Source organism: Stigmatopora argus, chromosome 7 (genome assembly GCF_051989625.1).
Source record: "Stigmatopora argus isolate UIUO_Sarg chromosome 7, RoL_Sarg_1.0, whole genome shotgun sequence".
Lineage (NCBI taxonomy): Eukaryota > Metazoa > Chordata > Actinopteri > Syngnathiformes > Syngnathidae > Stigmatopora > Stigmatopora argus.
Window position 1 is genome coordinate 2,869,565 of NC_135393.1, and position 14,723 is coordinate 2,884,287.

The window sequence follows — 14,723 nt, forward strand, 5'->3', positions numbered from 1 at the left end:
ACTTGCTTATTACCTATTTATTTATGTCTAAAATGCCTCTCCTGTATCTGCATTCTCACCCTCTTGCTACTGTGACAATGAAATTTCCCATATACGGGATGAATAAAGTTATCCAATCCAATCCAAGACCCTCTCATTTCTGCATTTTTTTATTATCATCTTTTCATGGGAGCTGCGTGGCGGATGAGTGGTCGAGTCGCGGGGGCAGCAGCTTCCGCAGGGAGGCCCAGACTTCCCTCTACCCAGCCACTTCATCCAACTCTCCCGAGAGTAATCCAAGGCGTTCCCAGGCCAGCCTTGATTATTGTCAATCTGCGACGAGCTTGTTAACCTCCTGACTACCAGGAAAAAAATGTTGTCCAATTTTGAAATTCCCCAATCTATGTAAAGTAATTGGAATACTGCAAAATTTGGTATCATTGGAAAGCTCTGAATGTCCTCTATAGAGCACAAAAGGAGTTCATGCGATTGGATGCACTGGGTGGGAGATATTTAGGTTTACAAATGTCCTCTACAGAAGACAAATTTGAACTACTGGTAGTCAGGAGGATAAGAATTAAATTGATGAGAATATATTGATTTATGTTCACGTGTTGTAGTACTGTGTATATTATTTTCGATTACTGTTTTTTTCCTGATAGTGAAATAACATTGACCACATTTGTATCGAACTTGTCAATGACTGTAGAAACTAGATTTCTGTTTGAATTATGAATAAAAATTGAAAATGGCTTAACCCAGGGGTCACCAAACTACGGCCCGCGGGCCGGATACGGCCCGTCAGCACATTTGGCCTGGCCCTCTGAACAATACCAGAGACGCTCTCGGATTTTTTTCCTATTTGGCCTTGAAGACTGGGATGTTTTAATCTTGTGTTTGGTTCATTGCATCCCCGCTGAGCCCACAAATCATCCCAGTGAAGCGGGGCTTTGCATTGCTTCTTTGGTGACACGCACGGGGAGAGTGTTTCCCTTTGATGCACGCGGGCACGTCCACCGGTGCATGCGTGATGCATGCGCGAGCAGTGTTACCGAGACATCTGGAAGATCAGAGGTGAGGGCGGAGCCCTGGGACCATCGCGGACTATTCAAGCATGTAAAAACTGCAACCTGTTTGAGAATTGTTCTTTTTGACCCAGAGCTGTGGAGGGGAGCAACTCTTAATTGGATTTATATATTAGGAATAAATATCTTCTATGAAGAACCCAGAGAGAGTTATTATTATTTATTTCATAAATAGTTTTATTTATTTCCTGTTTTTTCTGTGAAGAACTCAGAGAGGGTTATTTAGTTATTTATTTCATTAATAGTGTTATTATTTGTTTCCTGATTTTTTTCTGTAAAGAACCTGGAAAGGGTTATTTGGTTGTGTGGCTTTCTGGAAAACATTTTTTTTTTTAAGCTCCCCTACGATCATCACACTTTTTCTGTTACAAACTGACACCGGCCCCCCATCAGAGAAGGGAAAAGTTATGTGGCCCTCACAGGAAAAAGTTTGGGGACCCCTGGTTTAACCATTCATGCTTATTGATTCTTCAGGTGAGTGTATACTCTTTAGCAGGGGTCGGGAACCTTTTTGATGGAAAGAGCCATAAACAATTCATGTTTTTATGCTCCGAATTTAAAAGTCAACATACATAAAAATGTGTGCCTTTTTTAGTCACTTCAGCACTTTTAAAGTACAAAAAGTCTCTGAATTCTTTTGACAACATTGTTAGGTTGTTGCTAATCAATGAATCTCAATGAGAATATCCATGTAGAAGAGTAATGAATTTTTTTTATAAGGTGCTGGAGGTAGTGCCAATGCCATGACACCAACATAATTCTCCTATTCCTGCGCTTTCTCACTAGCATACTTTACATATTTTACCTCACAGGTTAGCGGAGAGGCATATGCACCCATCAAAAGAGCCATATGTGGCTCCTGAGCCATAGGTTCCCTTCCCTTGCTGTATAGGCTCTTTCACTATACTCATAATAAATCATAGCTTTCCTTTGAGCAAAAACAAATTAACGGAGTAATTAATGATCAAATTAAAATATTATTCATGAATAGGTTCATCTAAGAATTAGATTAGAATAGCATGATTTGATATCATTGGAAACGTCGGCAAAATATTTTGGAAATTGTCAACCGGAAGTGATTGACATAACAGAGGCTAACTTTGACGCCTAGGGAAACATGATCGTTTCCGTCCTCGTGAGGTGGAAATAATTATGTGAGTCGTGTCCTTGTATTCTGTGATTAGACGCCAAGCGGTGGCTTTGTGACTAGCTCCTCTATCGGAAAGCAGGGGAACGAGTGTCCGTTTTGTGAGTCACGGCCCTCAGGCAAAGAAAAGAGCTGTGTGCCCTTGTGTGCGAATGAGTGGTGGCGACATGTGGAGCAGCTTTCTCCTTGGTTGACCTACCGAAAACCCTTGCGGAGGGTCCAAGAGGAGCGGTCAGTTCTGTGGCCACTTTTCCACGGGTGTACCGCCTACTTGCCAAGCGTTTGCCCCGGTATACCTCTCGCCGCCGCGTGTAAAGTTTGAGTGGGCATCGTTCTGTAACTGGAGACTCGACGCTGGTGTCGTCCCATGATGTACACTATTACCAGAGGGCCCAGCAAACTCGTTACACAACGGAGGACGACAGGTGAGCCTTACCTACAGCGTGACGCAATATCAAGCCATATTGCGTGGACTAACATTAATTCGTCTTTTCTAATATACCGAAGCTCCCACGCAACAGATAGAGAGTCAATTCGCCGAGTTGAAGTGCAAGCCGACAAAGGGGTTCACGTCGAAGTAAGTTGCTCCTCGTACCGCTCGTTGGTATAAAATGACACGGCACGTAAAACTGCGTCACTAATTCTGGCATTTTCTGCATTTGTCGAGACAAACTGCTAGTTGTTATGATACATTCGTGGTCTGTCACCCGAGACCTCAATTCCAGTTCACGGCCAAAACTGTGCTGATGATATTCAAAACATTTGAAATAGTTGGACTTGCAGTAAATGGTCATGTTTCAATGGATTGAATCTCTATTGCTGGCAATGCAGCCAATAAAATATCTCATCTCATCTTCTGAACAGCTTTATCCTAACTAGGGTTAGGATGGTGGAGGGTGCTGGACCCTATCCCAGCTGACTTCGGGCCAGAGGTGGGGGACACCCTGAATTGGTGGCCAGCCAATCAAAGGGCACAAGGAGAAAAACAACCATTCACGCTCACTCTCATACATAGGTGCAATTTAGTGTCCAATCAGCCTACCATGCATGTCTTTGGAATGTGGGAGGAAACTTGAGTACCCAGAGAAAACCCACGCAGGCCCCGGGAGAACATGCAAAGTCCACACAGTTGGACTGACCTGGATTTGAACCCCCGTCCTCCGCTGAGGCCGACGTGCGAACCACTCATCCGCCGGGCCGCGTACCAAAATATTCACTTTCCCAATATAGAGTTAACTAAATTTTGGTGTGTCATTCTATTTTTAGTACTCAACAAAACAAAACTAAATTTCACTCTACAAACTTTTGTGATTGAAATGATCATTTAATAAGTACCTTAGAAAGGGTTCAAATATGTGTTGTAAAGTTCATTTTGAACAAAGCTGCGGTTAAACTTTTTTTTGCCGCAACGCTAAGAAGTTTTTGTTTTTTTACTTCCCTCCTCAGCACTCTGTCTCCCAAGATTGTGTTTCACCGCTTCAATGGCAAAACGTACCATGTCCCATCAGCGCAGAAAGTCAACAGGCTGGCAGAGGTATTCACCCCTGCGCATGAGGAGAACGTCAGATTTGTATATGAAGGTGAAAGATGTGATACGTGTGGAGTCAATTGTCAAAAACAACAAATGTTGAATATCTCAGTGTTACATTTTAACAAAACCTCAATGATTGCAGGTGTAAAACATACAAGACAGACTAAAACTAAACTGCCGTAGTACATGATTTGTGGATTATGAGCAACAATAAAGATATGCATGTTAATAGATCTAAAGCGACAGTGATAGCATTAAGTGCACAAGTACAAAACGGTGCAAATGATGTCCTTCTCAAAGCCTTCTCATTAATCTGAACCCATTCCCTAATGCTCACTAGGACAGAGTTCAAGCCTACTATTGATTAGCTAATGCAGTAGATCGGGATTGTAAACTTGAACCATTGTATAAAGTAGATTGTTGAAAATTTTGGCACTATACAAATTGTAAATAAAACCAATGCAGGGATGTACAAGTGTGAATTTTAAATATTTTATTCAAAGTAGAACATAGATGACATATCAAAATTTTAAACTGAAAAAAAAAATTCTTTTAACCGATAAATATTTTATGTTAAACTATTTGGTGTCACGGATCTAAAAAAAAGGAGCAATAAGTGCCGTTTTTTTTCGGACTAGAAGTTGCACTAGGCAAAATATGCTAAATGAAAGGGGGAAAAAATCTCGCACTGGAGTATTTAAAGTCATTTTTGGGGGAATTTGATCATTCATTCATCTTCCGGAATGCGTAACATAAATAAGTAGTCAACATAAATAAGTAGTCGGGTGCAAAATGTGACTAAAGTGGCTAGCAGCCTATGGAGTTTTAGTGAAAGTGCAAGATAAGAAATAAGTCTTTATTAGGTCCTCCTAGGTGCAGAATTTATGTTCAGTATGGTGATGGCTCTTGGGAAGAAACTATCCTTGAGTCTGTTTTTTTAACTGTTATGGTCCTGTAGTGCCTTTAGAGGGCAGCAGGTTGAAGAGGGGAAGCTGGGATGTGTATTGTCTTTTATGATTATCTCTGCCCTTCCTATGCATGGGATTTGTAGATGGTGGACAGAGGAGGTAGGGGGCAATTGATTATATTTTGGGCTTTATTGATCACCCTCTGCAGTCTTTTCCTGTCTGGTTCTGTGCAGTTTGAGTGCCACACTGACACAGCGCAAGTCAGCATGCTCTGAATGGCTGACGGGTAGGAGGTCACAGGTTGGTGTTTAGTTGCTCCTTCCTGAGTACTCTCAGGAAATGTAGCCTCTGCTGCGTCTTCCTAATGAGTGGTCTAGTGTTTGCTGCCCAAGTGAGCTCAGCAGAGATATGGATTTAATTTGAAAGTCTCCACTCGCTCCACACATTCGCCGTTGATATACAGGAGGTCAGGTGCGACCTTTTATTTTCGGAAGTCCAGGATGAGTTCCCTGGTTTTGGCAATGTTCAGCGCCAAGTTGTTGCGAGCGCACCACTCGCTGAGTCGAAGGACCTCATCTCTGTAGGCTGTCTCATTCCCTCCCCTCTGTGATAATCCCCACCACCGTTGTGTCATCCGCAAATTTCACAATGATGTTCTCAGGGTGCATGGGGCTGCAATTGTGTGTGTAGAGCGAGTAAAGTAGTGGATACAGCACACAGTCTTGGTGCGAGCCCATCCTGAGCGTGCAGGCAGATGAGAGGTGGTGACCCAGTTTCACGCGCTGGGGTCGATTGACCAGAAAGTCCTTAATCCAGTAGCAGGTGGAAGGTGGGAGCCATAAGAACTCTGGTATTTGTGTTAGTGTTCATATTGTGGGAACATTAAAAACAAACCCTTGTATGGCAAATACTTTTTTTCTGAAATTTTGGTTGGTTTCTTTTGTCCATGTAAACACAGCTAGCGTTACAAAAAATATATATTCTTGTTGTCATTAGTCTTTGGCTGAAGGTTGAATGTGTTCAGTGTTGCCAAAACCTTGAAGCTTATCTTGGAATGAAAGTGGAAAAATCTAACTCACAGCTGACATGGATACACTAAAGCAGGGGTCGGGAACCTTTTTTGACATATAAGCCGCATTTGTCGGACAAAAAAAAAGATGACTGAATTGAGGGTACGGCTTATATGCACATAAAAAGATGACATGCATGAAACTGCAAGTTGACAAAGACGAAACGCCATAACGCAAGACAATCGGTCGATACGGTCATTTATTTCAAAGTAGAGAAAAGATGAACAGATAAAACTATTAGTGAATTAGCTTAGCATTACGGTGTTTGTTGATAGCGCTGGGACACCTCATCTACATAGATACTCCGGTCAGATAGTTAGACGAAGACACACGTGATTCATCAGCTCCCTTTATATGAATTCCAAGGAATTGACAGTGCGTCTGTCAGGTCTGCGCTGAACATTCAATAAAGTCGAACACAAGTAAGCACACTAAGACAAATGGAGTGAGGTTTTAACCACTTCTGCCGGAAAGGGGGGAGCACGGAGAGAGAGAGTAACAGAGAGTTCAATCTTCCTGCGCTCTACGCGTGGTCTCCGAACTCCCCCCTACTGCTCCACGGGTTTTATTAAAACAAGATCACGTGACAGAAAAATAGGCGGTGACACAAAAGTAGGCGGTGACTCGCACGTCTTCCTCACGAACGCGTTACAGTCAACTTTTAGATGAACATTGAAAACTGATGAAAACGTTCGCGGTACTCTGCAAAAGAACTTCAACTATAGGACCCCAAGCTGTCCGCCTAAGTACCTAAACAACATAACATGAAAACCTAAGGACCACTTAGGTGCATGAACAAAAAGAAACTATATACTAACATGCCTTTTAATGAAAACACAATGGAAAACAGGAAATTTATAACATTGTGAAATTGTAATTTCATCAAGATAGACTTTTCATTTTTCAAATTGAATAATTTGATATTTTGAGTACATTCAGGAATAACTCATTGTGGTAATTTTTCTATCAAAACAATATGTTTTTCACCAGCATGGCGGGAGGTGGAGCAGAAGCTTGGAGAAACGAAAGATGGGGAATCAACAGGTGTCCGGGGCCCCGTTCAGTACACGGAGAAGACCTCCAATGCCGGCATGAAGAGTAAGCAGCTGCCTCATTAGTTCTGTGCTTTTTTCTCTTTTTAACACGTTTTCAAACAAATTTGGATGTCGTCTCAATAGTGTTGGTGCTGTAAAGTGACCAGTACTTGATCAGATGTGACAGGAAATTTTGAGATGAGAGGCAAAAATATTTTAACTGGGTTTAAATGTTCAAAAAATGGAATGTCCTCATTTAACGTTCCATGAACACGTCTTTTATCAATTCCATACTCAAAATATAAACATTGCCTAGTGCTCAAAATTGCTTGTTTTTAAGGTTACTCAAACAAGATGTGATAAATGAGATCAAAATGTAGCCTAACAATAACTTATCCTTACCGCTTTCGTAAATATCTATTTCACAAATATATATTTTAACAATTTTCATTATGAGCTAAGCAGAGAAAGTTAAAATATGTTACATAATGTTTGCATAGCAAGAGCCTAGCCAATATCTGATTGGCCTACTTTCAAGTACAGTGGTACCTCGAGATATAAGCTTAATTCGTTCCGGGACTGAGCTCGTATGTCGATTTTTCTCGTAACTCAAACAAACGTTTCCCATTGAAATGAACTAAAAACAAATTAATTTGTTCCAACCCTCTGAAAAAACACCAAAAACAGGATATTGGATTGGAAAAAATGTTTTATTTGTTCTAATTTGCCATCTATCAACAAAGGAACGCATAACTAGTGGTTTAATATTACTAAAAATGTGTTTAATAGTACTAAAATTATACGGATTTCGAAGGGGGGAGAGAGACGGACAGAGGGGGGGCTTTTTTCACGGCAACGCTTTCGTGACATAACAAACAAATTTAAATGAACTTGGACTACGATGCAGACACTCAAAAATAAGTATTCCACGGCAACGCACTCGTAACAGAAAAAACAAATTTAAATTAACTTGGATTAATATATACAGACACACTCAAACGTTTAATGTAACTTTACACAAAACTCAATTCTAATTAAGTTTTAAATTTTTTTACCTTTGTTGGCGTGGCAAACCGCCAACCCGGAAAACAAAGGTAACAAAAGATTGCAACAAAATTAGAATTCAGTTTTGTGTAAAGTTACATTCAACGTATGTTTGACTGTCTGTATATATTAATCCAAGTTAATTTAAATTTGTTTGTTCCGTTTACGAGTGCGTTGTCGTGGGAAAAAAAAAAAACCCAACCTACCCACGCCCCCAAACGTCTCTGTCTCCCATCGGCGAAATCTGCCCAATTTTAGTTAGATTAAACACATTTTATTACTATTAAACCACTAGTTATGTGTTACTTTGTTAATAGATGGCGAATTAGAAGAAAGAAAACATTTTTTCCAATCCAATATCCTGTTTTTGGTGTTTTTTCAGAGAGTTGGAACGAATTAATTTGTTTTCCATTCATTTCAATGGGAAACGTCCGCTCGAGTTACGAGAATCTCGTCATACGATCGCAGTCTCGGAACGGATTACGATCGTATGTCGAGGTACCACTGTACTATACTGCTCGTATTAGCGATCGCTCCGGCATTCTCGCTGAGTGACGGAAAAAAATGCAACGCTCCACCCAGTGCTTGTAGATATCTGTTATACACGAAGAGATGCGGCAAAAAAGACAGTGCGCTACAATGATAAACAGCCTTTCATGTCTTGGCAACCTGGCTTTCTCGCGTTTTGACATTTTTCTCGTATCTAGAGATAATTATTTGCTCAATTTTCCTCGTATCTCGAAATGCTCGTATGTACAGGTACCACTGTATACGCCATTCGTACTGACTAACGGGAAGAAAAAAAACACTGAAAAAATGCACCGCTACGCCCAGTGCTCGCAGAGACATTACAAAGAGGGAGTTGCGACCAGAGACATTACACAAGGGAGTTGCAGGGAGAGAGACAGTGCCCATGATATGAGCAGCATCTCGCATCCGCTGGCTGCTCATATATCAAAATTTGTCTCGTATCTCAAGATAAATATTTGCCCAAAATTTTACTCGTATCTCGAATTGCTTGTATTTCGGGCCACTCGTATGTCGAGGTACTACTGAATACATCTGAATTATGTAATTTACACGTGCATTGTTTTGTAGTCAGAAACCATGATTTTTTTTGGTCTAATTCAGTTTTCTACGGCTTCTAAAAGTTATTTTAAAAGAAGAGTAAAGAAATATAGATCTATTTGGAAGAATTAGAAAAGTTGCTGACAGTCTCAATCATTTATCGGCTTGCAATTTGGATGGTCCTGAAAATGCATGTCAGTGGACTGAACTGGTGCCTAGTGTAGACCTGACATGGCTGCGATAAAGGAAAAACCGTGAAGTAACTAAATTTTTTCGCGGCCTGACTAAACATGTCAGGTAATAAAACAACTTAAACACCGCTGTCTGTTATCATAATATCTAATAACAAATGTCTGTCAAAACGTAGGCTTTGTTCTTGTTTTTTAAACCATGAGGACGGTCGAACTTGTTGATTAAGGCTGGCTTTTCCACAAAGCCAGCCAGCAGCATCTCCACACATGCGATCCGTGAATTAAGATGACCGACACTTTTTCGGTCTTGTTTCAATGGAATGCCTTATATTCAGGCCAATACGGTAATACAGTCATACCTTAATACGAGCTTAATGCGTTCCGGGACTGAGCTCACATGTCGATTTACTCGTATCTCAAATCAACGTTTCCCATAGAAATGAACTAAATACAAATTAAATCATTCCCACCCTCTGAAAAAAAAAACACCAAAAAACAGGGAAGTCAAATCTCATTACTATGCCACCCGTCGGACCGAGCAAAAGTGGCATTGTAGCGAGAGTGGCATAGTAACGAAGGTTTTTAAAAAACGGTTTTATTGTAAAAAACCAAAAACAAAAAAAGGGTTTATTTTCTCATGTTATCCATCAGCTCAGTCCAAATTGATTTCACTCGCCCACAATGGGATCACAAAAAGGAAAAAGAAGAATGGAATGTACTGTATGACAAAGTGAGCAATATTTTATCTATGAAGCTAGTTTTTCACTTGACCTACGCTTGACACCAGATCACTGCTGGCTGTTGTGCTAGGTCAGTCGACACAAGTATGTAGTGCTGACTTTGGACTCCTACGCAGATTAGGTATGTTGTTTTTAACAAAATCTTTTAACTGGGCTGATTGGAATAAATAGCTGACAAAAATTGCATCCTTCTTGCTGAGAATAATGCCCTTCACAGTGGTTCTCTTAAATTCGACACCCGATTTCTTGCTTTTCTCCCTGTCTATGTTGGACTGATTCGACTCCTTCTTCGCACCATCGATTATCTCCTGCAGCGTAGTCAGTTCTCTTGCGTTTCTGAGCTGACATTGTGGGATAAAGTAAAAAAATAAATGAATTCGAAAATACAACACAATAGTGGCGTAATAGTGAGATTAGTGGGTGGCATAGTAAATTTATTTTGTATTGAATTTTGTCGGGACCGAGAAAAAGTGGCATAATAGCGAGAGTGGCATAGTATCGAGATTTCACTGTAATACAATGGAAAAACATATTGGTTGTAATTCACCATCTACTAACAGAGTAACAGATTAGTGATTGTGCTTTTAAAACCAATGTAAAACAAGAAAAAGAAAATAACTGACAACAACACGAAACATAACAGTGCATTACAAAAAAAACTAAGAAAAACAAAAAATCCCAAAGTGGCACACTTGCTAAACAATATTGCAATTTACAAACATGGATGGAAATGATAAAATACTTATATTTACTGGCATGCTAAAATTAGGATTTTCATTTTGAAAAAATACCCCAAAACAAAAGAGGTTTGGCAAATTGAGGTACTGAGGTAATGATGTTTAATAATAAAATTAGGCATTATTCAATACAACGGGGAGTTTGCGGATGGGAAAGGGAGAGAGGCTTGACGGATGCGCTCGTAATGTAACAAACTTTAAATTTAATTTAAATGAGCTTAAATCCCTATACACACACTTCAAGTTTTAATCTTACGTTACACTAAATTTAATACTTCTTGTGCAATAACCAAGGCAAAGAGGTTTATGTATTTACACCGCGGCTTTCGAGGCGAATTTCCGGCTTCTCCATACGTATTGGCGAGCCAGCTCAGTCACACGTACTCTACTCGTTTTTCCATTATTTCGATTGTCATCATACGCCTTTTCTTCGCACTACCCTTCATTCCACAGCCTTGCATTGTGTTTGCCTAAATTCTACACTGACTAATGAAAAAAAATAAGGGAAAAAAAAAGCAAGGCTCCACCCAGTGCTCATGGAGATCTTCACACGAGGGAGATGCGGCGAAAATTCATAAGCAGCCTCTCGCGTTTGCTCGTATCTCAAAATTTGTCCAGTATCTCAACGTAAATATTTGCTCAGAATTTCAAATCTTAAATTCCTCATATGTCAAGGTATTACAGCAGAGGTTTCCAAACCGGTCCTCGAGGGACACTGCGGGTGCAGGTTTTTGTTCCAACCGATCCAACACAAACAGTTTAACCAATGAGGTTTCTGCTGAAAAAAGAAACACCTGACTGCAATCCACTGATTGCACTTCTAGGATACCAGATTGGTGGAAAGGTTTCCTCTCCCAGGTTGGAACGAAAACCCGCACCCACTGCGGCCCTTTCTGGAATAGTTTGGGGACCACTGTATTACAGAAATAACGGATAGAAGTGCATTCATATTTCGGTGGGATGTTTGATTTCATTTGGATTTTTTTAAATCTTGAAAGTAAAGTTTTACTATGTTTTACTCCACTATTATTTATCTTCATTTTCAGGTTCTTTTTTAAAAAATTAATTGTTTTAGTAGTCCATTTAGCCAAGATATATTGTCATTCCATTTTTTCCACACAGGCTTTGTCCCCATCGATCTGGAGGAGTGGTGGGCTGAGCGCTTCCTTGCTAACATTGCAAGCCTCTCATGATTGCTCTGAAGTAGGAGATGATGCGTCGATGCCTTACAGCGAAGGAACCACAAGGGTCGAGACAGCAGCCACATTGGACTGTAGGATTCTCCTTGTGAAGCATTGTTCACCCTCTGAGGCTTGAGCTGAAAACCGTATCTTGCTGCTTAAATGAGCACACCAAACAGCCAAGATGTAATGTTTGCTGCAAAAAGGCTGTTCTCTCTACTTGAATGACACATTTGATAGAAATTGATTGTTTTTCTCATTGAAAAAGAGCTTCCCTTGTTCCTCAAGTGTGCCCTCTCATATTGTTCATGTTCAGCTTTGGATATGAATCTACCGAAGAGCACAAGTAAAAATTTTCTCAAATGGTTCTCTTTGTGTATTTTCTTTCAAGGTACCCCTAAAAAAATGGTCAAACAGTAAAAGTTTGTCATCAATAAAAGTAGATTACAATCAATAAAAAAAATCCACCTTAATGCATTCATGACATGTTATGCTAAAATAGTATCTGTAATCATGGGAGTGAGATACATTCCTTCTCGGTCTGTGCCCCAAAAAATCTTTTAATGCATTTTCAAATGTGGAGTTTAGGTAATTTCCCACACTAACATTGATTGGTGGATGAAAATTGATGTACAATATTCATAACAAACTTTTTTGGTTTACATATTTAAAAAAAACAGTTAAACAATTCCAAAGGAAGATGTTTCCGTTTTTTTGTGTTGAGCAGCTGCAATTAATCTTGATATACGACAGGCCTCAAAGATTCTGCTGTAGTCATTTCCTCGTCCTCTTCTTTCCTTTTTTTTTGACATGTCTGCGAGTTGCGGTCTGTCCCGGTTTTGCCGTGGTGAATGTGATACATTGTGAGTCTAGAAAGTTCACCAACTTGGTGGCACCTATGTGGATGCCTGCCAGTTTTAGGCGCTCTCGGAGTTGAGATAGAACCAGCGGCTGGTACTGAAGAATCTGAGTGCACAGGTCCGAGTCAGACAAGATTAACTTGCGGACGGCCTGTAGGCGATCTTTAAGGCACGTGGCCGCTTGGGAAGCCGAGATCCCACCATCGCTGTCTGATTCTCTGCCAGAGGATGGGCACAGCTCTGGGTTGTGTCTACAAAGTACACAATACAAGTTCCAACAGTTAAATTATTCAAATAGCCAAACTGTAATGGGTACACTCTTGATTGTCAGTCTACAATACTGAATAAATCACCACAAGTCACAATACCCGGACACTTCGTCGAACGGACGCTTCGACGCCGGACAGTTTGTCGAACAGACATTTCGTCGACCGACAATTCGTCGCCAGACATTTCGTCGACGGACAATTAGTCGCCGGATTCGCTCGCTCTCAAAATTATAATCATGAGAGAGAGAGTTTTTACTGTTGAAAGCGATCAACCAGGTAATCTCTCGCTCTCAAAATTATAATCATGAGAGATAGTTTATACTTCAGAGTGTTTAAAGGAACTTTGACATTAAAATTAAAGGCAAATAAAATTTTATTAAAAATTGTGCAATGGCTTGTAGGTACTGTTTGCAGTCATCCATGAGAGATAATCGAATATCGATATACATCCTATCGAAACATCCCCAACATGCGATCGTTAATAAATTAAACACTTTAGCATGTCACATATACACACAGTTTACAAGAAATTACAATTAATATACTAATAGTCTTGATAAAATTTATGTGCAATGGCTTGTAGGTACTGTTTGCATTGTCATCCATGAGAGATGATAATCAAATATCGATATACATCCAATCCAAACACCCCCAACATGCGATCGTTAATAAATTTAACACTTTAGCATGTCACATATACACACACACAGTTTACAAGAAATTACAATTAATATACTAATAGGCTCGATAAAAATTATGTGCAATGGCTTGTAGGTACTGTTTGCATAGTCATCCGTGACTATCCTAACCTTAACCACTATCCCCTAGCCCGCGACGATTTAAAGAAAAAAAGCCTTACTATCTATGGTCATTTATTTTGAGGAATTCTAACTGATAGACAGGTGTGCAAATACTGATTTGGAGCGGTATCACGCAAATAAATCGGTAAAAAGTCACATTTTTCCTTTTTGGATTATCTCTCTCACAGTGGCCATGCACCTACGATGTACATTTCTAAGTGAGAGAACTTGCAATACAGCAAGGTGTTGAAATACTTAATATGGTCATTTTTATCAAACAAATAAGTCTTAGTATACTTTTAGCCTGCGACGACACCAGACAGCTCGCCGAACAGACACATCGAGACTATTATTAGTATATTAATTGTAATTTCTTGTAAACTGTGTGTGTGTGTATGTGACATGCTAAAGTGTTTAATTTATTAACGACCGCATGTTGGGGATGTTTGGATTGGATGTTTATCGATATCTGATTATTATCTCTCACGGATGACTATGCAAACAGCACCTACAAGCCATTGCACATAATTTTTATCGAGACTATTAGTATATCAATTGTAATTTCTTGTAAACTGTGTGTGTGTGTATATGTGACATGCTAAAGTGTTTAATTTATTAATGATCGCATGTTGGGGATGTTTGGATTGGATGTATATCGATATTCGATTATCATCTCTCACGGATGACTATGCAAACAGTACCTCCAAGCCATTGCACATAATTTTTATCGAGACTATTAGTATATTAATTGTAATTTCTTGTAAACTGTGTGTGTATATGTGACAAGCTAGTGTTTAATCTATTAACGATCGCATGTTGGGGATGTTTGGATTGGATGTATATCGATATTCGATTATCATCTCTCACGGATGACTATGCAAACAGTACCTACAAGCCATTGCACATATTTTTTAATAAAATAATTTTATTTATTGCCTTTTATTTTAATGTCAAAGTTCCTTTAAACAGTCTGAAGTAAAAACTCTCTCATAATTATAATTTTGAGAGCGAGAGATTACAGTGGTACCTCGTCATACGACCGCTCGTCATACAAAATGCCCGTCTTATGGGGGAAATTT

At 39.7% G+C, this 14,723-nt stretch overlaps 2 protein-coding genes across 3 annotated transcripts in view; one reads left to right on the forward strand and one right to left on the reverse strand.

Moving 5' to 3' along the window:
* The first annotated feature begins 2,153 nt into the window (after nt 1–2,153).
* mcrip2 (MAPK regulated corepressor interacting protein 2) lies at nt 2,154–12,083 on the forward strand. The gene is made up of 5 exons (XM_077604461.1): nt 2,154–2,636; nt 2,719–2,788; nt 3,658–3,791; nt 6,711–6,818; nt 11,657–12,083. The coding sequence occupies exons 1-5, from the start codon at nt 2,579–2,581 to the stop codon at nt 11,725–11,727; spliced, it is 441 nt and encodes a 146-aa protein (XP_077460587.1). The 5' UTR covers nt 2,154–2,578; the 3' UTR covers nt 11,728–12,083.
* slx4 (SLX4 structure-specific endonuclease subunit homolog (S. cerevisiae)) overlaps nt 10,215–14,723 on the reverse strand; it is a 28,177-nt gene continuing 23,668 nt past the window's right edge. For both annotated transcript variants that reach the window (XM_077604458.1, XM_077604460.1), the window contains exon 13: nt 10,215–12,826. In XM_077604458.1, coding sequence (XP_077460584.1) covers nt 12,490–12,826 — 337 coding nt within the window. In that variant the 3' untranslated portion in view covers nt 10,215–12,489. The remainder of the gene's footprint in view (nt 12,827–14,723) is intronic.

Bases quoted from the DNA above. Each gene is read 5' to 3' on its own strand.
- mcrip2 (XM_077604461.1), top strand. From the start codon at position 2,579: ATGATGTACACTATTACCAGAGGGCCCAGCAAACTCGTTACACAACGG. The intron at 3,792-6,710 runs GTGAAAGATGTG...GTTTTTCACCAG, and splicing joins CGTCAGATTTGTATATGAAG to CATGGCGGGAGGTGGAGCAG. The intron at 6,819-11,656 runs GTAAGCAGCTGC...TTTTCCACACAG, and splicing joins CTCCAATGCCGGCATGAAGA to GCTTTGTCCCCATCGATCTG.